This window comes from Diceros bicornis, chromosome 17 (genome assembly GCF_020826845.1).
Source record: "Diceros bicornis minor isolate mBicDic1 chromosome 17, mDicBic1.mat.cur, whole genome shotgun sequence".
In the NCBI taxonomy this organism is placed as follows: domain Eukaryota; kingdom Metazoa; phylum Chordata; class Mammalia; order Perissodactyla; family Rhinocerotidae; genus Diceros; species Diceros bicornis.
The window spans coordinates 20,046,553-20,072,635 of record NC_080756.1 but is presented as its reverse complement, the minus strand read 5'-3'; the positions used below and the strand labels follow the sequence as shown (position 1 = coordinate 20,072,635).

The window sequence follows — 26,083 nt, the reverse complement described above, 5'->3', positions numbered from 1 at the left end:
AGATTGGCCCTGAGCTACCATCTGTGCCCATCTTCCTCTACTTTATATGGGACGCCGCCACAGCATGGCCTGACAAGCGGTGCGTCAGTGCGCACCCAGGATCCGAACCCGCGAATCCCAGGCCACCAAAGCAGAGCGCGCACACCTAACTGCTTGCACCACCGGGCCAGCCCCAGCGTCTTTATATTTAGAAAATTTATATCCAGAGGGCAAGGTAGTCGAGCAAACCAGGGGTAAGTGTAGACAACACTGCTGTGTGAGAGGCGCACCTGGCACTATGGGATCCCAGGGAGGTGACATCTAATTAGACAGAGGAGTCAAGGCTTTCTAGAAGAAATGCCACAGGATTTAGTCTTAAACATCAGGCAGGAGGTAGTCGGGCAAAGGCAATGAAGGAGGGGAAGACAGTGATATTCTAGGCAAGGAGACAGCATTTGCAAATACGTGAAAGCACAAAACACCATAAAAAGTCCAGGAGTCTCTAAGTGATTTGCAATAATGGAATGAAAGTGTGTATGAGGAAATTATAGCAGGCAGGAGGGTCTTAGGAGCTAAGGTAAGTAAGTGGGCATGGGTAGGACAATAATGATACTACTATTAAAATGAAAATAGTAATAATGACAAAAGCTAACATTTATTGACAGAACTGTGATAAGAACTCTATATGAATTACCTCATTTAATTCTCATAACAACCTATGAAGTTGGGACTATTATTATTCCCATTTTACAGGTGAAGAAACAAAGGCTTGGAAAGGCTGCGGAACTCGCCGAGAGTCACACAGCCAGTAAGTGGTAGAAGTGGGATGTGAACCCAGGTCTGATCCCAGAGCCTGAGCTTGTAACCCCACACAATGCCTTCCCTGAGACAATGAATTACATTAACCCTTCTCTGTGCCTTTTCAAATTATACACGAACACAATCAACCTTCCTCATGAAACATCTCCCAAACAACCCAGACCTCTGCACACGCCTTTCTCTGAACTCCTGCAGGGCTTACTGCCCTTACCTCCTGTTGACAACCATATTCAATCATTCCTTCAACAACACTAGTATCTTCTAGGTATCGTACACTGAGCCAGCTGGAACACCTGTTTTGCCTTGTGATAACTCTTGTATATTTACAAAAAAAAGGGGAAGCTACGGCTTATAAACATCGACTCTGGGCCAGGCGCTGTGCTAGACCCTTTAATTACAAGATTTCAAGGAAAAATCACTTCTCTCTCATATTGTTATTTGTCTTTCACATGTCTGTATTATTTCTCAAACTAGACTGTGAGCTCCGTGAGGGCACTGACTTTGCCTTGAACACACCTGTTCCTAGACAAGGATGTCTGGCACACAGAAGCAGCTTAATAGATACTGTGAGCTGCCCATGTGGACAGCAAGGGCGGCTGGGGGCAGCTCTCCATCTCACCCAGTGCACCAGCTGCGGACCCACTCCGGCTTTCCAGGAGTCTCATTATAAATCCAGGAGCTTACTATCACACCATAAAACTTCATGAATCCCGTCCTACTTCCAGCCGACATGTGGGAGGGGCATGACTCCTGCTTTATGGAAGGGTGAACTGAGAACCAGCATGGGGACACACCTGTCACACGTCAAATCAGCTAGGAAGATATGACAAATCCAAATCCCTCTACAAATCCTCTGTCTCCCCTTGTTTTTTCAATTGCTCTCAAATGGCAGTCCTTCCTCAGAGCCTCAATGCTCCTGTCCTCTTCGGGCAGGAATAATAATGACCCCAGTCTTCTCCTGATCCATGAACCATCCTCCCAACATTGTGCCCCCCTCATGCCTTTAAGGCCAGACCTTGACACAGAAGTCATAGCTGCCCACATCCCAACTCCATCTTAGAGTGTCCCAGATTTTTTACATCTTATTTGATTGTCCAGCTAGAAAAAAAAACACCTATTTGGAGTTAGCCTTCTGAGAGTTCCCGCCCCATGACCCAAAGAGACCCTGAATCTTCTCTGCTCCTCGCAATGTCTGGAGTCCTAAGTGCCATACTCACTTAGGGCCACCGATGGGGAAGAAAATATTACTGAGCGTCTCTTATATGCCAGGCACTTTTCTCACAAAATCTCACTTACTGCTCTCAACAACCCCTGGAAGTAAAAGTTATTATGCCTATTTGGTGACAGAATTAAGAATCTGAGACCAACTGGCTTGAGGTCACACAGAAAGTGGCAGAACCCAGACTCAACCCCAGATATGTGGCCTCCAACCAAACTTTTGCCAGGACATGGCTTTTTCTACCACATCCTGCCATCTCCTTACAAAGAAAACAGATCTCCATTTCTAACTTGGGAAGGTCCAGCTGGATTTGTCTGACTGGCTTTGGTTGGTCATTAAACAGTGCTTCCCTGTCCAGCACGACTCGGGTGAACCAGCTGAACGAGGCAAGTATCCTGGACACCTGAAGTTCAAGGCTTCTGCCTCTGAGCAAGAGGGAGACCATGCAGAGCAAAGAGACAGGGGAACTGCCCTCTTGGACACCACATGGTGACAATTCCCTCAACACTGAGTGGCATTTAAACATTCAGAGCGCTGTAGACAACAGCATCACGGATTTGGAATCATGGATGACCTAGATGTGACACCTGGTACTTTTCATGAGACAGTGGGAAAGTTATTAAACTTCTCTGAACCTCAGTTTCTTCATCTATTACACGTGGATTACAATATCTACCTTTTATAAGAATTAAGTGAAGGGATGAATGAATGAGAAGGATTTCGCATGGTGCCTGGCACAGGAGGAGGGCTGTATAAACAGTAACTGGGATGAGCTATTCCAGGAGTCGTAGCTGACTCGAGTTAGCTTCTACAATTTCTCAGTATTTTAAAATACATAAGAGAGAGTATACAGATATAGCTGAACAGCGCAGATTAATTATATTTATTTTTGTATTTATTAACTCTTTAGGTTAGAGCAGCTGCACATGCGCCCCTTTGAAAGACAAAACCGAGACACCAGGGGCCAGCCCAGAGGCATAGCAGTTAAGTTCGCATGCTCCGCTTAGGCAGCCCGGGGTTCGAGGGTTCAGATCCCGGGCACAGAGCGACGCACCACTTATCAAGCCATGCTGTGGCGGTTTCCCATATAAAGTAGAGGAAGATGGGCACGGATGTTAGCCCAGGGCCAGTCTTCCTCAGCAAAAAAGAGAAGGATTGGTAACAGATGTTAGCTCAGGGCTAATCTTCCTCACAAAAAAACAAACAAACAAACAAAAGAAAACGAGACACCAGGGCCACCCAGGGGATTCATGGGGAAGCTGGGACCAGAATTCAGGGAGACAGAATTGAGTCACTGACTAAGGTGCTCTGCTGAGTGATCTGGGACAATTCCTCTACCCTTCCGGAGGAGATTTTGCTAAACTGTCTTCCGTGTTCCGCCTTATCTCAAATCCCTTACTTCCCCACGGTCACCTGACTTTCTCAGGTTAAACCTGCGGTCGGCAAACCTGAGGTCTGATTCTACCACAAATCTCCATTTTCGGCCCCTCAACTAACTACTCTCAACAACTCTGCTTCTCTCCTTGTGACATTGCATAAGTCCTAGTCGTCCCTCCCAGTCACTGAAGGGCTGTGCTGCCTGTGAGAATATAGAGAAAGGCATGAGAATGTTTCAGCCTCAAATTTTATTTGACCAGAGGACACCAATGACTCTCAAATATGTATTTCTATCCCAGACTTCTCCTCTGAGCTTCAGCTTTAAATATCCAAATGCCCCTTAAACATTCCACCCAGACTTCCACAGGCTCTGCAACCTCACGTGTCTCAAACTGGCCTCCTCACTTTCCCTTCTACACTTTTTTTTCTGCTGTGGTTCTCTTAATCAACGGGACCTCCATCTAACTAATCTAGCAAGCTAGAAATCTGGGTGCCATCCTGAATTCATCCCTTTCCCCTCATCTCCACCTTTCCAATGCCACATCTAATCAGTCATCAAGTCCCCAAATTTAATCTTTTTGATGATTTAGTGACCTGTTGCATCATCTCCACCATGCAAACAGCTCTGGTTCAGGCACCCATCATCATCATCACACTACCAAGTCTCCCTCTTGGCTGCCCACCTCCAATTCTGATTCCCTCCCATGGCTACCAGACTGACCTACCCACCACTCAATATCTGACCACGCCACTCTCCTTTGAAAAGCATGAAGTACAGTCCCTTTCTCACAGCATTCAAAACCCTCCTTACCACTGTAGCCTCCCCTCCCACCACTCGGCCTTACACCTCACACTCCAACAGCAGCTGCATGAGGATTCTCCACACATATCATGCTCAGTCTCACCTTGATGCCCCTGCGCATGCTGTCACCTCTACCTGGAATGCTTTCTCCCCCACACTCCTCCAATCCTAATTATCCCTTGAGCCAGCACAGATTTCCTCCCACAGGCAGTATTCCCCAAGCCCCACCTCGCCGTGCTTCCCGGATGCTCCTGCGTATCTATACCACTGCATTTCCCAAGCTGTATACTGCAATTACCTGTTTAATGTGTTTGTCTCCCCCTCCAGACTGCAGTCCTAGGGGCAGACACTGTTTTAGTCATCTTTATTTCTCTGGCACTTAACATAATCCTAAGTGCTCAATAAATGCTTTCTGAGTGAATGAACACCAGGTGGTACTCAGCAAGTCTCTGAGGGCTGGTGTTGTGTCCCTCTCCCTGTCTCCAGGCAGGGAAGATGACACCTTAACCATTCTCAGTTCGCAGCTTCAGAGGCCCTCCAGATACTGATGTGAATCTCCACCTGCCTTGCCATAGAACAAGGCCGGAGTAAGCTCTCTGCCCTCTTGCCTCCAAGACAATCAGAGTAGCTGGTAGCATTTTTATAATGTTATGGCACCATCTTGACATTTCTTTGGGCATCTATAGGCAACAAGTACTAGATGGTTTCTTTACAATTCCTGGAGGGAATCGACTGAGACGCCAAATGCCACCAGATACTGTCTAGCTGGCTACCCCTCAACTCTTAACAAGGATATTCTGGGGAAACAACAGATAAATGCTTTGGGAGCTCACCAGGCCCTGTTGCCCCATAAATGCACAAGAGATTCTTAATTCCTTAGTCACCCACGATGCCAGCAGTAATTAGCCAAGCCCAAAGGGAGCAATTAATAGCTGCTATTGGACCATCAATCAGGAACTCATGCCAGATGCATCAGAAAATAATCTGCAGACGTGAGCACTTCACTAGGGAGCAGGATTCACCAAGTGCCCTGACTGCCAAGGGCCTGAGGATAATGAGGGCTTGTGTGATGCTGATTCTGCTGAGCAGCAAGTAAAAACAAAATAACCACAACCACAAACAAGACGTCTGTCCAAAGTAAGGGGCCCAAGCATACTCTGGACACAGAAGGTTCAAACAAAGATGCTCTTTCTCAGTGAGCTATCTCTTGTCCACCCATTCCAGAACATTATCTGGGCCTCACTCTAACGCTGGCCTCGAGTGGAGAGGAGTGTGTGATCTCCAGTCTGCAAATGAGCCCACATAACAGTGGCGCCCACCACCCCAGAGTTCAATACAGTCCCAGGAGCAGAGGTCTGGACTTCGGCAGGCCTATGCTGGCTGTTCCCGCTTTGGTAAGGCTTTTAAAGTCCAATCCTGCTATACTAGAGACAAAATGTGCTAGAGGGCAGACCAAGAGCTACGCCAGTTCCTAGAGGTCCTAAGGTCTGTGAAGAGGTCATGACAAGGCCAACATCATCGAGTAGGAAAGCAAGGTGACTAATGTGTGATGTACAGTTGAGTGATTTTACAAATTTGAGGTACACAGAACTAGTCTCTACCCATCAACAATAATTCATACTTCTTCAATATTCTCATTAGGCTCCTTAATACCAGATCTCTGACTTCAAGAGGTTAGTGGTCTTAGAATAATACTTCCACTTAAAATTTATTGAGCAGCCACCATTTCAGACACTGTCCTGGATCCTTTACATACGTTATTTATTCCTCATCAAATTCCTAGAAGCTAAGTATTTTCATCCTTATTATACAGATAAAGAAACTCAGACTCAAGGTTAACGCATTGGCCCAAGGTCACAGAGCTAATAAATGGCAGAGCCAGGATTCAAATCCAAATCCATTGAGCCCCAAAGCTCTTACAAAAGGCCTGGCTGAGTACCCGGTCACAGGCAGAAGGAATCCCTGCCCTCCATGCAGTTTCTCAGGCCAGACTTCTTATTCCTCCTCTAGCCAAGAACACACAGAGTGACTTCAGGAAATCTTGAGAGAATCAGGCTTGAGGAGACCTGGAAAGACAAGTATCTATTTACAGTTAATCAGCACCTTGCCCAGCCCTGCAGACAGTTCTGACAAGTGGAGCACGAAGAGGCAACCACAGGCTCTGACTGGGGCCACTTGGGGCTAGGAACCAGCGGGGTCCCCAGATGAGCACTGATCTGAGCCCCCAGACTGGCTGTGCGGCCACATGGAGCCTCCTCCTCGGAGACACGCTTGGGAACTGGGATCCAGAGTCCATGGAAAGTTCCCCTTCACTATTTCACTCTTCTCTTCTACCTCGATCCCCAAAATTGCCTTGCCACCTTATCTAAAATATTGTCCCCATAACTCTATCCCCTTACCTTCTTTCTCTTCATGGCACTTATCCCTAGCTAACATGATATACTGTATAGTAGTTTATTGTTTTCTCGAACAACAATATGAACTCTATGGGGCAGGTCTGGTTTTGTTCACTATCATATCGCTTATGGCTAAAATACAGAGTAAACACTCACTAAATGTTTGTTGAATGAAGAAACGAGTGATCACACAAACATTTTAAAATTCTACTTCCATCCCAGTAGACTACATGAGAAGCAAGAATGAATAACTCCTACTTCCCAGGAAGCCCCATCAAACCTGTTGTTGGACCCTAACGTTTCTTCCAAAGTCCCTCCCTAAAGTCCCTCCCAGCTCACCCCCAAGCCCACAAACCCTAACCCGCCCCAGAGCAGGTACTAAAGGGAGAAAATGGAGTAGTGCCTAGGGAGGAGACACATTTCTCCTCTAGTTAAATACAGCCCAGGACCTCTGCAAATTAAAAGCTCCCTCTTTACTGAATCCACTCAGCTTTAGTTATAGGTCGCACTTTTTATTTTTGTAACCAGCCAACCCACCAAATTATAGGCTCAGGCCACCGGTAGGCACGCCAAACACTGGGGCAGCCTAGCAGAGGCACTGCCCTATCTGGCCTGAGGATGGGTGCAGGAGCGAGCGCTGAGCACCAGTCAAACCTGAAAGGGCAGAGGACACGATCGCTCTGCAGGGCTGAGTTGAGTGAACAGCCCGATCTCACTCAGGCCAAAATGCTGCCCAGAAGGAAGCCAGACTCCAGGGCTCTCCACACAGCAGCCACAGTGAACTCTTAACACTATAAAACAGACCAGGTCACTCCCCCATACTACAATTAATATCCAAACTCCTCACCAAGGCTGACAAGGTCCCTATGACCTGGGCCCTGCTCATCTCTCTTCTGCCTTCTCTGACCTCTCTTCAGCATCCTTGTCAACCAATCTGGCATTTCTCTAGTTCCTTGAATGTGAAAAGTTCTTTCCCACCCAAGGTTTGCACAGGTTGTTCTCTCTTCCTAGAAAACCCTTCCCCCAGATCTTTACAGATGGCTATGAGGATGGATCGGGGTGAGTGGGTTTGCAAGACTGGAGTAGAGAGACCACTGAGGAGTCTATTACAGCAGACCAGGCAAAAGATGAGGACAACCACAGCAGCGGCAGTTCATATGGAGAGAAGGTGAGAGGAGTAAGCAGTAGCCTAGAGTGACTCCCAGGGGTCTGGCCTGGGTGACTAGCTGGGAGAGGGTGCCATCTCCCTGCCCCACCCCAAACCCACCCCAATACAGTGTGTAAGAAAACACTAGCAGGTAGAAAGTAGCTCACAAACATCGGACACTATTACTATGCAATGAGATGTATTTACTGAGCACCTACCATGAACAAGGCATTGTTAATAATACAAATTATTGGGGCTGGCCCCGTGGCTTAGCGATTAAGAGCACGCGCTCCGCTACTGGCAGCCCAGGTTCGGATCCCGGGCGTGCACCGACGCACCGCTTCTCCAGCCGTGCTGAGGCAGCGTCCCACATACAGCAACTAGAAGAATGTGCAACTATGACATACAACTATCTACTGGGGCTTTGGGGGGGAAAAAAAGAGGAGGATTAGCACGGATGTTAGCTCAGGGCTGATCTTCCTCACAAAAAAAATAAATAAATAAATAAATAATAATACAAATTATTTAGTACAAGACAACATTTCACCTAAAAGAAGGCAAGATGGATTTGACAAAGGAAAGAATTAGCCCAAAACTTAGTGACTAGAAAGGGAAGCTTCTACATTTTTGGACTTTTGCAGTTCATGGGTAACATGCGGGATCATCTTCCATCCAGATTTACTTAAATCAAATTATTCTGATTCTCTAAGCTCTAAGGATTGAGCATTTATTTCTCATATATTTCAATCATTCAACTTAACAAGCAAACCCATGAATGGCCAGGAAACCTTACCAACAATCTCGATTCCCCTTTGAAAGCTGGGGCAGGAAGGCTCCACAGCCTTCTCTAACAATCAGGGGCTCTTCAGACAAAAGTCTCTGTGAACTGATCATCCGTTCTGATCCAAGCTCACCTCACCTCCTACGACTAGGATCCTCTATGCCAGCAGGCAGAGCTCCAGGTTGCTCCTCGCATAGCTGGCTCCTTCCTCTTTAATCCCCTTGCATACTGCTCTGGCCTACAACAGCCTCCTCTGTCCTGATCCACACCTGTCACCTTTAAGACCCGACTTAAAGTCCATGTCCTCCTGAGAGCACTGGCTGATTAGTAATCCTGTGCTCGCTGATCCTTCCCTAACTCTCCAATCCTCCTGTGCTTGTAGCTGTGTGCCCCTCATCACCTCATAATCTCATCCAGTCTTCACAACAACATGGGATTGGGCAAGACAAATAGTATCTCCACGTGATGGATAAAATAATCGAGGCATAGAGAGAGCCTCATAGACAACCCGAGGACACACACTTGTTTTAATTCTCTAGTTGTTCAAAGTACAGTTCTAAATATATATTTTGTCTTTCCAACTTAGAGAGCATTGTCTTCTATTTCTCTAGTATTCTCCAAAGCACTCAGGAAAGGGCTGTGTACACAGCAGGCACCTAAGAGACATTTCCTTAATAAATCAAGAAAGGAAGGAAAATGAAATGAAAGCAGAAAGTCTCTCACAGACTTCCAAGGCCATCTCTGGCCTTCATTTAGAGGGGAGTCTTGGTTATGCTCTCTCCTAACAACCTGTTCTTTGCCCCCCAAAGATTTATCATACTTTGCAATTAAACATTTTTTTATTTAATGTCTGTCATTCCCCCTAAACTCCATGAAGGCAGAAGTGATATTTGTTTTTTCACCACTGTAGACTCAAAAAATAAGTCAAAAAATAAATAAATACTTGAATAGCGAGTGTCCTAGTGGGACAGCTGGGATTCGAGCCCAAGTCTGGCTGACTCTAGAGCCCAAATCTTCCCACATCTCTTAGCAAAAGATGACTTGTCCTGGAACTTCCCTATATTCTGCCATAATCCACATATTTCCCTCCAAAGCAGCACTGAGGTCAAGGGGGACTGACCCTGGAAAGAGAAGGAGACTGTAGTTAAGGATGTGGACTTTGGAGTCAGATTGCTTAGATTCAATTCCTGACTGCACCATCTGTTAACTGTGTGAACCTAGGTGAGCTATTTAACCTCCCTGGCTCTCCGTTTGCTCATCTATAAAATGGAGATAACAACAACTACATCATAGAGTTGTGATGATTAAATGAGATGATGTGTGTAAAAGCTTTGCATGGTGCCTGGCATACCATTAGCACTCAATTAATGTTAGCTATTAAAATGATTAGCTATCTTGTCTGGGAGACAAGAATCTAGAGAACTTGGCTTCCATGGGGGTCAGGGCTGCTGAACTTTGAGAAGCTGAGCTGCAGCAAAGCCCAGAGCTCATGTTTATTCTCTTTGCTGACTTCACCTGCTACAGCTCTGCTAAGGCTGGAGGTGCAGCGGCCAGTGGCCTGGAAATGAAAGAGGCTAAAAATATACAACCTGGCTATGTCTAGGGGACCAAGACTGTGCATACATTTAAGAATTTAAAAGACAGCCTCAGGGCAGACGAGCATCTCTCAGGATTCTTTCTACTATGAAAACTAACGCCAAGCTCAGCACAGGGCAGGGAACGGGCTGTGGTCAGTTGCTGATCCCACTGGTGTCCTTTCTCCCTCTTGCTCTCTTCTTTTGGCTCAATGCAGAGAGTAAGAGAGAGGAGCTTTCTTTTTTGCAATAAAAGTTGAGTCCTCTTCCCCTATTTTCATTCTTCTTTTTCCCTTAAAGGAGGAATAAATACGTGGGCACATATTATACAAAAATTCAATCAATTCAAAAGCTTATAGAATAAAAAATGAGTCCTGGTTCAGCCCCCAACCTGATCCATTTCCCTCCATATGTCACCACAGTTAACAGCTTGGTGTTCATTCTTCCAGGCCTTTTTTCTGTACATTTATATACAAACACAAGTGGCTTTATAAAGCATTATATAGAGTCTTCTTTTAATCGCCATTTTAGACGATTACATTTATACATATACACACACACATATCTTGGAGGCTCCCATCAGCCACAGCCATTTATTGAGTGCCTACCCGGTGCCAGGTATTTGGCTGTACAGTGATAAGCATACATAAAGTCTCCACCCTCACGGAGTCAACAGTCTGGGGAGACAGATAATAAACAAGTAATCAAACAATTTCAAAATAGAAAATAATACAAAAGAAACGAATAGGATGCTAAGATAGAGAATAACAAGTGAGGGAGGCCTCTCTGAGAGGTGGCATTTTTTTTTTTTTTTGAGGAAGATCGGCCCTGAGCTAACATCTGCCAATCCTCCTCTTTTTGCTGAGGCAGACTGGCCCTGGGCTAACATCCACACGCATCTTCCTCCACTTTATATGGGACGCCGCCACAGCATAGCTTGACAAGTGGTGCATCGGTGCGCACCCAGGATCCAAACCGGCGAACCCCAGGCCACTACAGCGGAGCGCGCACACTTAACCACTTGCACCACCAGGCCGGCCCCAGAGGTGGCATTTTTAAAACTGAGACCTGAAGTATAAGCTGAATCAAGCCATTTGAAGATCCAGGGAAAGGGCATTCCAGGAGAGAAAATAGCTTGTGCAAAGGCCCTGTGACAGAAAGGAGTTTGTCCTGAACTGAAAGAAGGTTAATGTGGAGCTTGGTAATCAGGAGGGTGAGTAAGGTTAAAGAGGTCAGCAGGAGCCAAATAATCCACAGTCTTAAGGGCCAAAGCCAGGAGTTTGCTTTTTTTTAGTACAAAGGGAAGCCATTAAAGGTTTTTAGGCAGCAGAATGCTGCTATTTGATTTATATTTTAAATTTGGCTGCTTTGTGGAAAATGGACGAGAGGATGGAGGAAGGGGCATAGTGTATTAATGTACCATTAATGACAACCACGAACATTGTCAATCTTTAAAATTTTGCCCAGACGATTAGTATAAAAAGTATATCATTTAAATGTCCATTTCCTTGATTTCTAGTGAGGTTAGAACTTTTTACTTTGCTTTAACTTTTAATTATGTAACTAATACATTAGTACATTCCCCTTGTAAAAAATGTTAACAGTATAAAGGTGAGTTCCTTTTGACTCTCCTGTTCCCATTATGGTTCCCTCCCTGCATCCCAGAGGTAACCATTGTTATTAGTTTTATTCATATCCTTCTAGAAATTTTTCTATGCATTTTTAAATCTATACATATAATCAAGAATTAAGCATCTTTTAAAAGTTGTATTTCTAGCAGTCCTTTTAGCATGAATAAAAAATCTAAACGGAAATTTTTGCTTAAGGCCTCTCTAAGTAAGTGACGTTTAAGCTGGGACTTGCTCTAAGTTAGTTAACCCCTCTGAGCCCTGGTTTCATCATCTGTAAAATAGAAGTGAAATAACTGTCTTAGAGAGTTATCGTCAAGTTTAATGAGATAACACATGTAAAAGCACGTGGCACACACCCAACAAAGGTGAATTCTCTCTCCTTAATCTATACAAGTTAAATCCAGGCATTTGGTAGAGATTGAGAAACTGAGCCATTCCTATAAGGATGAGACGGGAGACTCTATCCAGAAAAAACAACATTTTTAACATTGTCCTGAGAAAAACGTTTTTTCATAACAAATAAGGCCCCCAAAAGATCTGAATTTTTCTTCAATAATTCTAGTATGAGATATTCTGAGCAGTCAAAACAAATATAGGTCTTTTTTTGTTTTTTGTTTTTTTTGTGTGGCAAGGTAGAAAGCAAGAGGATTTAAGCATAGCAGTAACTGCTAGAGACTGGATGTTTGCAGTCCCCTCTCAGGCACACCCTGGGAAGCCAGCTGCCTGGATATTCCCAAGACCTTAGGCCTGCAGGAGGGAGTTGTGGCTTCAGGCAGGTAGTACCTCCAAACACAGGATATGACCTAACCTTTGGGCCTCACTGCAAGGATGCCACTGGTTCCCCAGTTTGTCAAAGTATATCCTGTTATCCGGACCTGGATGTTCCTGGAGGTTGAGAGTCTAGCTCAAAGGGGCAGACCCCACCACAAAGTGTCCTTAAGCAAAGTTAGATCAAAATGTCCAGGGGCCAGAATATCCCCCTCTGAATGGCAGTCAGCCAGGTTTCAACAAGCTCTCTTTTTTGGAACCACCAACAGAGGCATCATTCTATCCGAACTGATAACCAGGGCTCCTTCTCCTTACAAAATATCAAGAGTACTGTTTGTATCAAGGAGCTCCTGCAGTGGCTTCTCCTCACCCACCTTCCCATTCCTCTAGGCTCAACCCCCAAAATACTGTGTGTGTGCACATATGCATGGGGGTAGGGTGAATTAGGGGTCACAGGTTTAATCAGATTTTCAAAAGGGTCTGCTACCCAGAAGATTCAGAAACACTGTTGAAAGATCTCCCAAACATATTCCCAACCTACAAAAACTTTTACCCTGGTTTGAGGGGCTAACTGGGGGTGGGTAAAAGTCAGCACTGAAATATGTATATTCCAAACTGCTCCTTGATAAGTTTGGGTACAGCCCAAACTTATAAGTAAGTGTACTTGATAAGTAAGGGTACAGCCCACAGTACAGAGGGAATCAGGCCTTAAACCTACAGAGAGGAAATAAAAAGAGGTCCACCTCTTGCCTGAAGGTAGAATAGGAAATAAGAAAAGCAAGAAAGCACCAAAAACTATGGCTCTGTCTTCACTTTCACTGCCCTTGAAGCTTCATCCCCAACTGAGACACAGGAAGTGGAGGCACAGATTAGTAGAAGATAATTCTCAGCAGGAGTGCTATCAGCATCATGTGCAGATGATTTGTTATTGTGTAGGACTGACCCAAACACTGTAGGATGGTTAACATCCCCAGCCCTCAGGCACTAAGAGCCAACAGCATCCCCCAGGCAGTGTGATGACCAAAACATCCTCACTTGTTTCCAAAAACTCCCTCCTGGGACAGTACCACCCCGGTTGAAAAACGCTTTAACTTATGGGAATAGAGGTGGTGTCATAGGTAATGTATATGCCACAAACATTTATTTGTAGAACTTTTACAGATTACAAAGTATTTTCATGGTTTTGTCTACTTTCAACATCCTCAAAAAAAAAATCCTGTAAGGAAGGTAGTTATTATCATCACCCATTTCATTAAAGGAGGAAATTGGCTCAGAAAAGTTATAGGCTTTGCCCAAGGTCACTTAGCTGGGAAAAAAAAAGGCTATAAAGCTGGATCAGAACCCAAGTCTTCTGATTCCAAAACTGACGCTGTTCCTTTCAAAACATCCTTAGCCAGCAAGAATCTCAAACCAACTACTTCCACCTGGAACCCAGATTTTCTTAAGGTTTCATGGGAAACACTGGGAAGATCTAGGGATTGGCTCCCCAAGAAGGAAGCTAGTAAAAACTGAGCAGAAACTAACTCTGATCTATGCTGTAGGTGGTTCTTAAAACAGGATAACCATCTCCTAACGTACTCAAACACAAAGCTCAGCCCCAGATCTTACCTAGAGAGGGGCTGAGCAATTGGAGGAGGGTTATGACATTCTCTAGTCTAGATCTGAGTAGAAATGAGCAAGTAGGGGAGAAAAATATATATACTTTTCTTGTTAATGTTTTTAGAGACCCAGAGGCAAGACCACCAGCCCAACTCCGGCCCTGGCAATAACCCTAGGTGCGCGTGGGAAGGTGGTAAAAGATGAGAAGGAGGGGACGGGGGAAGAGATGAGGACAAGAATTGAACCATCATGGGTGTACAATAGCCTAAACCTTCCTCCACTGGCAAAATTTGTCATGTAAATAATTCTGCTAGCCCCTTGTGGTTCTGAACATTATTTAGAACACCTTTCAAGGACCTCAAAGTACTTTATAAACTGAGGAGAGTATGCACATTAGCAAAGCTGGGAATAGGGGAAAACTGCTTCCAAAAAACCCTATCCAGGTCCTCCCCTACCCAACACACAAACTCCCAACCTACAATTTTGTTGTGAGATGATGGAAGACAGAAAGGGTAAAAGGATTCTGAAAGATGAAAAGAGAAGGAGGGTGGGAGGCAAAGACAACCAGAGTATCTCAAGGACCGAGAGGCAGCCTGACATCTTTCTTGGGGGATCATTCTCCCATGTGGAAGGAAAATAAAATACAAAGATGTGGCTCTGCCAAGGGAGGCAAAAGAGAGACCGGAAATGGGAACTCGGCTGCCCAGTTGATCTCTATTCTGGAATCCACTTCTCTTCTTCAGGGACAACAGTCTTAAAACCTTAAGTTGTCATCTGGTGCTATTCAAAGAGGGGGCCCTAAAGTACCCAGTGAGGAGCAGGGGGTGAGGGGGCTGTGTGGAGACAGCTCCCTCTCTTATCTTCAAAGAAAAAGGTCCTGCCTCTTCTCTGAACTGCATTTCCGAACTGGAATGAACCCCCGGCCTTTCCCTGGCACTGCTTCGGCTCAGCTCAGACTTGGGAGAAATGTTTCCCCAGAATGGAGGTGACCAGCCTGGTCGACCAGATAACACGCTGACTTCAGGCAGCCAGCGCTGCTGTCTCCTGGGACCGCTACAGTCAGTTCTGGAGTGGATACTTCGGTCTTGACCACAGAACCAGGGCCCAGGATCCGACCAGCCTTCCCAGGCTACCTCAGGGGAGGATCTGTGGTCTCATTTCCTCTCCACCTTGGCTTCCTTTTTCACTTCATTGAAGATTAGCTATTTCCACCACAACCAGTTCCTGTTCTCACCAGCTGTAGCAGTTGTTTCCCCACAGACAGAACTATGAAGCATTGGTGTGGCTGCCACCTGGACTGTCCCAGCTGCAGAAACAGGCCCAGTAAGTCCTGAGCTAAAGGGCTTTCTCATCCCAGATAAGACAGCAGGGAGAAGAAATTAAGGGGCAGGAAGCAATTCCGAGAACTCCACAGTGGATACTCTGGTGTCCATTTTATTATTATTTTAATCTTACATAATGTTATATATGCTCTTTCATATGAGAAAAATACTTTATAATGGAAAAATATGGGAAATGTATACATTTATTACACAGAAATATGTATATGTAATAAATCCCCAACAGAGAGTGAAGGACACAAACAAAAGATGACCAATACACTTATGATGAAATGTTGAAAGAAATGCAAAGTAAAACACGATACCATATCTCACTAATTAAATTGGCAAAGGTTTTTAAAAAGTTAAACCATCCAGTAATGGTGAGCTTTTAGAGAAAGGGAGACACTCACACTATCAGTAGAAAAGCCAAGTGGCACAACTTTTCTAGAAGGCGTATTTCTCAAAGGCCTTTAAAAAGTATATACCCTTTGACCCAAGAATTCTACTTCTAGCAATTTATCCTAAGGAAATAATCAGAGATGCACACAAATATTTATGCACAGGATATTCATTACAGTGTTATTTATAGTACCAAAAAAGAGAGAGATATACAAGGCAGTAATAAAATACTATATTATGGAGCACTATGCAGCCATGAAATCATGATACTGTAGAATATTTAAACAAATGAGAAAATGCTTAAAATAGTAAAATAAAAATCAGTTTACAAAACAATATGCACAGTATGACCCTAATTGTTAAAATATATATAAGTACATCAAAATGTTAACAGTAGATGGTGAGATTACAGGTGATTTTAATTCTCTTCTTTATACTTTTCTATATATTTTATACTTTTTATATTTTTAACTTCTAAATTTGCTTAATAAACATGTATTACTTTCATAGTCAGGAGAAAAGAAGCTATTCTCAACCCTCCTCCGTCCCTTTGAGGGCACTCACATGCATTAATCTCTTTTTAAAAAAACATTTGGAAATATATATTTAGGACCTTAAAAACATTATATCCTACAGCCTAGCAAGTTCAATTTTGGGTTTCTATTCTAAGGAAAACTCTAAATATTGAAAAGGCTTTGTACACCAAGATGTTCATCACAGCATTGTTTATGATGGCAAACAGAAGCAAACAATCTAAATGTCCAACAACAGAGGGACAGCTAAGTAAACAATGGTACATTCACTTGATGGATCGTTGTACAACCATTTAAAAATGTTTACAATGACTAGCCTGGAAAAACTAATGAAATAACAAAAGCCAACAAAAAGCCAAACTGGAGAGATATACATATATATACACATACACCGATATCACAACATTGTGCAAAAACCTATGCAGAGAAAAAAAATACGAAAGGTTTTAAAACACATTGGCTCCATTTGGTAAAGGAACTAGAGAAAATATGGATGTTTTTCTTCGATTCTTCAAATTTTCAATCTTTTGTTCTTTGTAAATTGCCCATGCTTTTTTTAGAGAATGAGTATTACTTTAAGAGAAAAAAAACAAAAAAAGCTGAATCTCCCTCTGAGCAATGAAAACATTCCCAAATGACAAGAAGTCCACTCCATCGGTGCCATCATCCTGCCACACACACACACCTCCCCTAGTCGAAGGCAGGGTCATATGGGAAGGTCAAGGAATGAGGCTCCTCTCTGTGGCCTAGGGTCTTCTCAGTGGCATCTCCGAACAAGGGGGTTCCTCTGACCAGCTGCTGCTAAGGGCCCCTTCCCTCCCCCAAGTCCTATTCCAGCCTGAACTAATTCACCACAATCCCCAGGGCTGGGAAAAAAATTTCCACCATGGCGATTTGGAACTTGATATTTAGTCCAAATTTTTCCCAGCCCCTTTCTGTGTCAAAGGAGGCGCCTCAAAGCCTCTTAGACAACTAGCACCCAGGCCAGCTTAGCTCCCACATCAGTGTTACACTTACAGCAAAACCCCAAGTCATCAGTCATCACCAGGGAAATGTGAAAGGAGGAGCCACGGTAGGGACAGCCTGTCACACAACCCACCCTCAGGCCCTGAGAGCCTCCTCCTGAGGGATATCCAGGGCTTTTTCTGGTGTCAGAACCTTTAGACTCTAAGTCTGTAACAAGCCAGCAAAGAGAAAAATTAGGGTGCAAACACAGCAAAGGCAGACAGCTATCCTTTCAAAGCCATTAAAGCCCTCTGCCTCCCCTCTCTAAGGAAAGGCCAGTACTAGCCAGAATACTAGCTTCTGGGCAACTGAGGGTGGGTAGAAATCTAGCTGGGACCAAAACACAGACGAGGGCTTTATCAGACCAGAGATCGGCTCTCACTCTGGTAGTAATAAAAAGGAGCTCCATGGGCCAGTTCCGTGGCTTAGCGGTTAAGTGCGCACGCTCCGCTACTGGCGGCCCGGGTTCGGATCCTGCGCGTGCACCAACGCACTGCTTGTCCAGCCATGCTGAGGCCGCGTCCCACATACAGCAACTAGAAGGATGTGCAACTATGACGTACAACTATCTACTGGGGCTTTGTGGAAGAGAAAAAAAAGGAGGAGGATTGGCAATAGATGTTAGCTCAGAGCGGGTCTTCCTCAGCAAAGAGGGTTAGCATGGATGTTAGCTCAGGGCTGATCTTCCTCACATAAAAAAAAAAGGAACTCCAATAACTGCCTATCTCTAAACTTCTAAATACTCAACAGAATGGGGGCTGCTGCTCAGACGGGGGGCACGGTAAGGAAGGATCCCAAGGAAATGGCATAACACAGCAGCTTCACGACCTTTTTCACATCAGGGCACAGCTAGAAAATAATATTATTTGTACAGTACACGGGGTAAACGGTGGAAGCTGATCCCAGCCAGAGGGGACCAATCTGGGACCTCAGCTGCCCCCAGGGATGAGGGGATCAGTATCCCAGCACACCAGTAGGGAAGCCCTGGATTAGGGCAGTGGGCTGGGTTAGGACTCTTGGGATCAATGTCCTGCACAGATTACCCCATGGCTTCAGACCTTGAGTTCTCCAACCTCGGCTGACAGGCTGTGGGTCAGATCATGCGTCTGCACCAGAAAGCTGGGAGCCTGTGGTCTTGACTCAGCAGTGATACAACTTCCCCAGCCAGGGTGCTTTTCAGGGGGGTTTCCATAGATACACTGGGACTGGGGAAGCCCTCCATCTGACAGCAGCAGGCATATCCTGAGACTGGCTATACAGAATGGGGTAATTGGTTTCATCAGATTTCTGAACCTAAAATCCCTTTTTGGGAATATAAGTGATCTCAGATCTGAGTCACTGCTGAGAGCTACAAATTTAAAAGCTACCATTTACTGAGTATATAGTAGATGCCAGAATGTGCTAAGTACTTGACTTTCAGTTTCATTAAATTCACACAACCCCATGTGGCAAATACTATTATTACTCCCATTTATAAGAGGAAACTGGGACTCAAAGTAACTTGCTTGAGGTCAAACACTTTTCTAACTGGAGACTGTGGAAGAGCCAGTATTTGAGCCCACACTGACTTAAAGTCCATGTGCTTAACCAGGACACCAGTACATCACCTCAACAAACCCCCCCAAACAGCTTTTTCTTTCTTTCTTTTTTTTTGGTGAGGAAGATTAGCCCTGAGCTAACATCTGTTGCGAATCCTCCTCTTTTTGCTGAGGAAGATTGGCCCTGGGCTAACATCCGTGCCCATCTTCCCCTATTTTATAGGTGGGACGCCTGCTACAAGCATGGCTTAATAAGCTGCGCGTAGATCCGTGCCCGGGATCTGAACCTGTGAACCCCGGGCCACCAAAGCAGAGGGCACGAACTTAACCACCCCCAGCAAACCAGCCCCAGCAAACAGCTTTTTCATAAACCAAACCAATTACAGTGAAGCTGATAATGTGGGAAAGAAAATAGTGAAAAAGGAGCAACTTGTCTGACTCTTACACAATCAAGAAGAGAAGCTAATCTATATTGAGTACCTACTGGGTGCCAAGCGCCTTACATACATGGCTCACCTAATTCTCAAAATCCCCAGGATGGGAATTTATTAGCCCCGTTTTACAGATGAGGAAATCTAGGCTCAGAGAGGCTAAGACAGAGCCCTTGCTTTTTCTACTACACTAAGCTTCTCCTGACTGTTCAGGAAATACACCTGAGCCTGTTCCAGGGTCAAACATCCAACAGCCAGTACTGTTCCCAAAGGATAGTAGAAAGGGCACGTTTCAGGAGCAGAGGAGGGCCGGCCCGTGGCGTAGCGGTTAAGTGCGCGCGCTCTGCTACTGGCGGCCTCGGTTCAGATCCCGGACGCGTAGCAACGCACCGCTTGTCAGGCCATGTTGTGGTGGCATCCCACATAAAGAGGAGGAAGATGGGCACAGATGTTAGCTCAGGGCCAGTCTTCCTTGGCGAAAAGAGGAGGATTGGCATGGATGTTAGCTCAGGCCTGATCTTCCTCGCAAAAAAAAAATCAGGAGCAGAGGAAAGAGGGATCTTTAAGAGCCCTCAGAGAAGAACTCAAGTCTCCATGAAAGCATGATTCCCCATGAAAGCATGATTTTCCTGTGTTGGAAAATTGAGGTAAAATCCCCTCCTCTCCTAAGACAGCTAACTAGCCCTGGCCTGCCCTGTTCCAACTCCCCATCAGCAGCAGCTCAGGCACACAGAAACAAGACCAAAACAAAAGCCACAAGGAAACAAATCAAAACTTTATACAGAAAGGACGGCTTGCAAGTGGGTGGTCCAGTCCCAGCTTGACCTGGCTCTCTGGGTGCTCGGCTAGTAATCAGGACACCACATGCATTTTGTGAATATTAAGCCATCAATTTGCCAACTGAACAAACTTGTCAACCAAGCTCCAATGAGGACATGATCAACTCTGGTTCTGAGCTCTCACAACAAACAGCCTGCCAGCCCCTAGCTAAGGCAGCCTCCCCGCCCAGACCACCTCAGACCACCTCTTTCTCTTCAATTTCTGTAGCTACCTCATGCCAGCTTGATGGGGGTTTTCACACCCCCACTGGAGTGCAGATTCCCTCCCACTCTTTTCCCCAACAGTTGAGCTCTTGTTCTTAAGGGCACCAAGTCCCAGGCTCTCCTCCTCAGCCTCAGAGACCGCCACAGCTCATTAGTAATCACTGACTCACCCCATGCCCCTGAGGAGGCTGGGGGAAATGCAGAGGGACACAGGATGTATGGCCCAGATCCCTGTGGCCCTTCACAGAACTGGTGGGCAGAGAGGTGCCAGTAACATTGCTTCCCCCTTGGAACCCTGTGGATCCTCTCTGATCTGGCTATGGCGCCAGGGGGCCCGTGTCAGCCTCTCCACTATCAGAGAGGCCAGGATCTCTAGACAGCTCCACTGATGCCAACAGATCTAATCTCCCTATTCCACGGCAGATGAAATCCAGTAAGGCTGCTAAGTCCACAACTTATCCCTCCTCATGGCAAAGGCAAAGTTTGCCCTTCAGGCCATCCCAACAATAACAGCAGCATTAACACTGCCTCTTAGAGAGTTCTTTGAGAAACTGGAAACTATTTCCCCAAGTTTCTCCAAGATTTACCTCTGTTAGCAAATGTTACATCATCTAGTTCACTTTCTTTCTCCAAAATTTCATCTTTAGCTCCAACATAATTCTCTGGCTCCCTCCCAGCGATAGCAGCTCAGATCCTCTCTATCCACAGAGCCACTGACATAAATGTCCAATTCCCACACCAAAGGAGAATCCCAAAGTCAGCTCTAAAAACTCATCTACACAGATCATTTGGGAACCTAGAGAAAGACTAAAACGAAGCACAGGCAAAGAACACAAACCAGCCCCTAGGGCTTAACATAAAAAGGGAGGAAAAAAAGGAGGCGGGATGGTTTGTGTATTGTTTCAACTGGAAAAATACACTAGAGAAATGGTTTATCCACATGTTCAGCCCTTTTAGGCAAATCCACTATTACTTTGCAGGATGCCTGCAGGCTGTTCTGAAAATAAGTACTGTAGAATGGCATCACTCTTTATTCCACCCTCTTCAAGAGCTGCCAGCCCCCTCCCCATTCCCCCACCTCTCCCCCAAACATCTGGTCTGGGCTAGGAGTGGGACCCACTCCCTGGAAAGCCTCCATGTTAACACGAGAGGCGGTCTCCCCAGTTAGAGAACCCTGACATAGGCTGAGGAGTGGGCCGGCCCTGAGCCTCTGAATTCCCCCCGCACCAGCCAGAGGCATAGGAATGAGAATTCTAGGGACCCGGGGAGACTGTCGGGGAAGTGGGGAGGACGGGCAGCAGAAGGGGGAGGGAGGAACAAGAAGGCTGGATCCTGAGGCGGTCCCGGCCTGGGGACCCCTCCTCCTAAGTGTCCCGCGGTTGAGGCGTCGGTCGGGAGGTCCCTGACGGGGATGTCGGGGCCAGCCAGCGGCTGCTCAGAGGTTCCCGGGGAGGCACTGGGGGCTGAGGTCTGTCGGGGGCCCTGACTGAAAGGGGCCGGACCGGAGAACCCGGGCAAAGTCCCACCGTGGGCGCTGGGACCGGGACGAGGGGCGGGGGGGGGGGGGGCGGCAGGAGGGGGAGGGGACTGGGCTCAGCTCTCACCAGCACCAGGGCGAACCTCTCTTCCAGCTCACAGGGTTCAGGCATCGGCATCTTGCCTGCCGGCGGCAGCAGCGACACGCAGGGCGGCTCGCCGGAGCCCCCCTCCGCGCTCTCCAGGTTGCCCATCGCTGCGGGGCCCCCTCGGGGGCCTCAGCCCCCCACCTCCACGCCCGGGGGCCTTGGGCTCGGCCGCTCGGATCCGGCTCCTCCCTCAGCGCCGGCTCCCCTAGTCCCGACTCCTTGGCCCGGTCGGGAGCGCGGGGGACTACTCGGGGTCCCACAGGCGGCGGCGCAGCGGACAGCGGCACGAAGCGACCCGCACGGCGGCCACAGCTCTTGCTCACACCCGCCGCCTCGCCGCTCTCGGCGCGCCGCCCCGGCGCTGCCCCTCCCCGCCCCCCGCGCTCTTTCCCTTCCCCCCCGACTTCGCTTCCTCCCACCCACTCCCGGCCGGGACTCCGGCTTCCCCCGCGAGCGCCGACTGCAGCCCGCGCGCCGCGCGCCCCATTCATGCAGGCCCCGCCTCCCGGCACAGGCCTCCCGGGCGGCCCGCCCCGCCCCCGCCTGCGCCAGACTGACGGCCGCGCCTGCCAATCACAGCGCCTCCCGCCCCCTGCGGCCTCGCGCCTGGTGCTTAGCGCGCCCTGGCGGGCCTGGTACGCATCTAATCGCCGCGGTTGCTGAGGGTGTGAAGTGTGGGCTTGGACACCGCGGAGATAGACCCAGCTTCAAGTGATAGCACCCGATTTCGTTTGAGGGAACCACTCTTCTCCTGTTTTCGGTCCACACAGAGCTGAGCTTTACCAGCATTCCCGGGGGCCCCGTGACACAGGCCTGAGCAGTCACCGCATTTTCTTCCTTTACCTTCAGAGACTGTTTTAAGGATTGACACTTGACCCACACCCAGAATATGACTCATTTCTAAGGCTTTCTCTGGAACAATCAGAAAGAGGCACTCTCTTTCCATTTGGGCTGCTGAATTGTTAGAACATAAATTTGAAGCTGCTAGTGGCCATCATACCATCATCCATCAAGCCTCAAGCCTGCTTGAGAATGAAGGGAATTCAGAGGAAAGCAAAGCAACGAGATAGAGACAGAGTTCTAGGAACATGCTGAGAGCCTGAATCCAACCATACTTGACGTTATCACTTTGACTTTTCGTTCATTTATACAACAAATATTTACTGAAAAGCTCACTATACGTCAGATACTGTTTTAGGCGCTGAAGATACATCTGTGAACAAAAAAGGCATGCAACTTGCCCTCTTGGAATTTACATTCTGGGTAGGTGAAGAGGTAGACAATAAACTAAGTAAAATGTATAGATGTTAGTGACCAACGTTAATAAAAATAAATCTGAAAGAGGATAAAAGTGGGAGGGGAGTTAAAATTTTAAATAGGACAATCAGAGAAGGCCTCACTAATCAGATAACATTTAGACAAAGATCTGAAGAAACTGAGGGAGTAAGCCATGTGGATATCTGGGAGAAGAATGATCCAGACACAGGGAACAGCAAGTGCATACTATGTCTAATAAGTTAGAGGAACAGGAAGGAGGCTGGTGTGGCTGCAGTGCAATGAGCAAGGGAGAGAGTAGTAAAAGATGAGGTCGGAAAGGTAACCAGAAGCCATGTTGTGAAGGGCATTGTAGGCTATTTTAAGGACTTTGGTTTTTCTCTAAATGGGATAGGTAGCCATTGGAGGATTTTGAACAGAGGAGTGGCATGATCTAACATGTTTTAAAGGATCATTCTGGCTCTTGCATTGAAAACAAGCTGAATAGAGGCATGGGCAGGGAGACCAGTTAGGAGGCTATTACTATGATACAGGTGAGAGATGATGGTGGTTTGGAGCAGGGTAGTAGCTGTACAGGTAAAGAGAAATGGTCATATTCTTGATGGATTTGAAAGTAGAGCCAATATAATTGCTTGACAGTTTGAATGTGGAGGGTGAATAAGAGACAACTTCAAAGCATTTGACCTGAGCAACTGGGAGGGTGTAGTTTTCATTAACTGAAATGGAGAAAGATTGTGGGAGGAGTAGATTTGGTGAGGGAGAGCCAAAAAGGGAAGATCAGGACCAGGGTTTTGGCCATGTTGAGTTTGATTTGCTGATTGGACATCCAAGTAGAGGTAGCCACTAGGCAATTTGATATATACAAGACTGGAGATCCAGGCTGGCAATATCAATTTGGAAGTCATTAGCATATCGATGCTATTTAAAGCTGATAAATTCTACTTTTTTGTAAGTCAGTCTGAGTTGGGTTTCTATTGTTTACAACCAAAAAGTGCAGTCCTTGTCTTTCCAGACCATTGAACTCTCTGCCGAGAAGCTCAGCCTCTGCTAATCGGTTGGACAAATCAATCAACTCACATCTTAGCCCCTCTTTTCCTACCCCTCACCCCACCCCAAACACATACTTTCCCAACTGCTAAGGTAGACTCTTCTAGGGAAGAGGAGTTACAACACGACTGAAGACTTCTACTAGACAAAAAATTGAGGACTCAAGAGGGGAAATAATCATTAGTCATTTATTATGGATGCTCAAAGAACATCTAACAGAAGGAAGAGACTTGATAAGACAGTAAACAGCAGCATATTCACCCTTGTGTGGTCTCTTGGTCCCAAACATTTTCTTTTTGGTTTTGCTTGACCACTAGATCTACACACTCTAGGGTCTTCTGGAGTCCGCTAGATTACTACTTTCTTTGTTAAGTTTCTGCTTACCCACCTTCAAAGCTTTCTTACTTTATACAGGATAAAGCCAAAACTTAATCTGGTATTCAATGGTCTGTATCATCTTCAAACCGTAATGCGTCTTCAATCTACTTTTCCTATGTTGCCTGGCTCCAACATATTATGAACCCTTTGCTTCAGCTGCAAAAGTCTGTCTCCAAACGTTAGTTGTGCATTCTTATGTCTTCAGCTTTGCTCCTTGTGGTAGACAGAATAATGGCTCCCCAAAGAGCCCACGTCCTCATCCCCAGAACCCCTGAATATATTATTTTACATGGCAAAAAGGACTTTGCAGATGTGATTAAGTTAAAGGTGCTAACGCTTTAATTTTATCCCTGTAAGATCTATTTTCAGACTTCTAACCTCTAGAACTGTAAGATAATAAATCTGTGTTGTTTTAAGCTACTAAGTTTGTGGTAATTCATTAGAGCAGCAATAGGAAACGAAGTCACTTCGCCTGTGTCCCTGATCTGGATTTCTGCTTGCTTCTATGCGGCCTATTCAGATCCCACCCAGGCTCAGCATGATCTTTAGTTTTTAACAAAATGCAACAAACAATTATTGGATGCCTGTCATGTGCAAAGCATCTGGCTAGACACCAGTAGATAAAGAATGCAAGACACAAAGATGACTAAGAGACCCCCCCCCCCGACTTCAAAAGAGCTCACAGTCTGCTGTATAGGATGCAAGATAGGGCAGAGGAGATGTTCCATGTTTGAAGGCACCAGATAGGATCATTGGTGTTATATTGGTGGGTACCAGCTTTTAAATCCCATCCCGGAATTCTCCGAGATTTAAACGATCATGACTTGTATTTTCTCTACTTTTCATTTGGAACTTAATTCAACAACATTTACTGATAGTCTATTACATACAAGACACCATGTGAGGTGCCATGAAAGAGACTCAGATACATAACTCGTGGTTCCTCTACTGCCTTTTGTTGTTTAATTTTTTTGCATATGTCTTGTCTGGACTGTGGGATTTTTTGTTTGTTTATTTAAGACATATGTATCCAGGACCTCCTTTGTTTCAAGTACAAAGGAAGTTCAGTGATGAATAGATGTCTTTCTTTCAGGTGCTCACAATCTAATAGGAAAGACTCTTAAAATAATGTTTACAAAACAGTTGCTAAGTCTTGTAATAGAGAGGTGGACAAAGAGTTTCTGAGAGAACTGAGGAGGGAGCTGTAAAGGAAGGCTTCAGGGAGTAGATGACACTTGAAAAGGATGAATAGATGTGCCAGAGGAAAAAGTGAGACAGTGTGATGAGAAGGTAATGGAAGGAGGGGTGATCAGGCAGGGGAAAAGGCATTTCAGGAAGGAGGAACAGTACAGGCAAAAATGGAGAACTGTGAAAGAGCACGGAATGTCTGAGCAA

General features: G+C 46.0%; 1 protein-coding gene across 2 annotated transcripts in view; it reads right to left on the bottom strand.

The window, feature by feature from the left end:
• Positions 1–22,318, bottom strand: part of FMNL3 (formin like 3) — a 54,260-nt gene extending 31,942 nt beyond the window's left edge. For both annotated transcript variants that reach the window (XM_058558318.1, XM_058558317.1), the window contains exon 1: positions 21,968–22,318. In XM_058558318.1, the coding sequence (XP_058414301.1) occupies positions 21,968–22,093 (126 nt within the window). In that variant the 5' untranslated portion in view covers positions 22,094–22,318. The remainder of the gene's footprint in view (positions 1–21,967) is intronic.
• Positions 22,319–26,083: the final 3,765 nt, after the last annotated feature.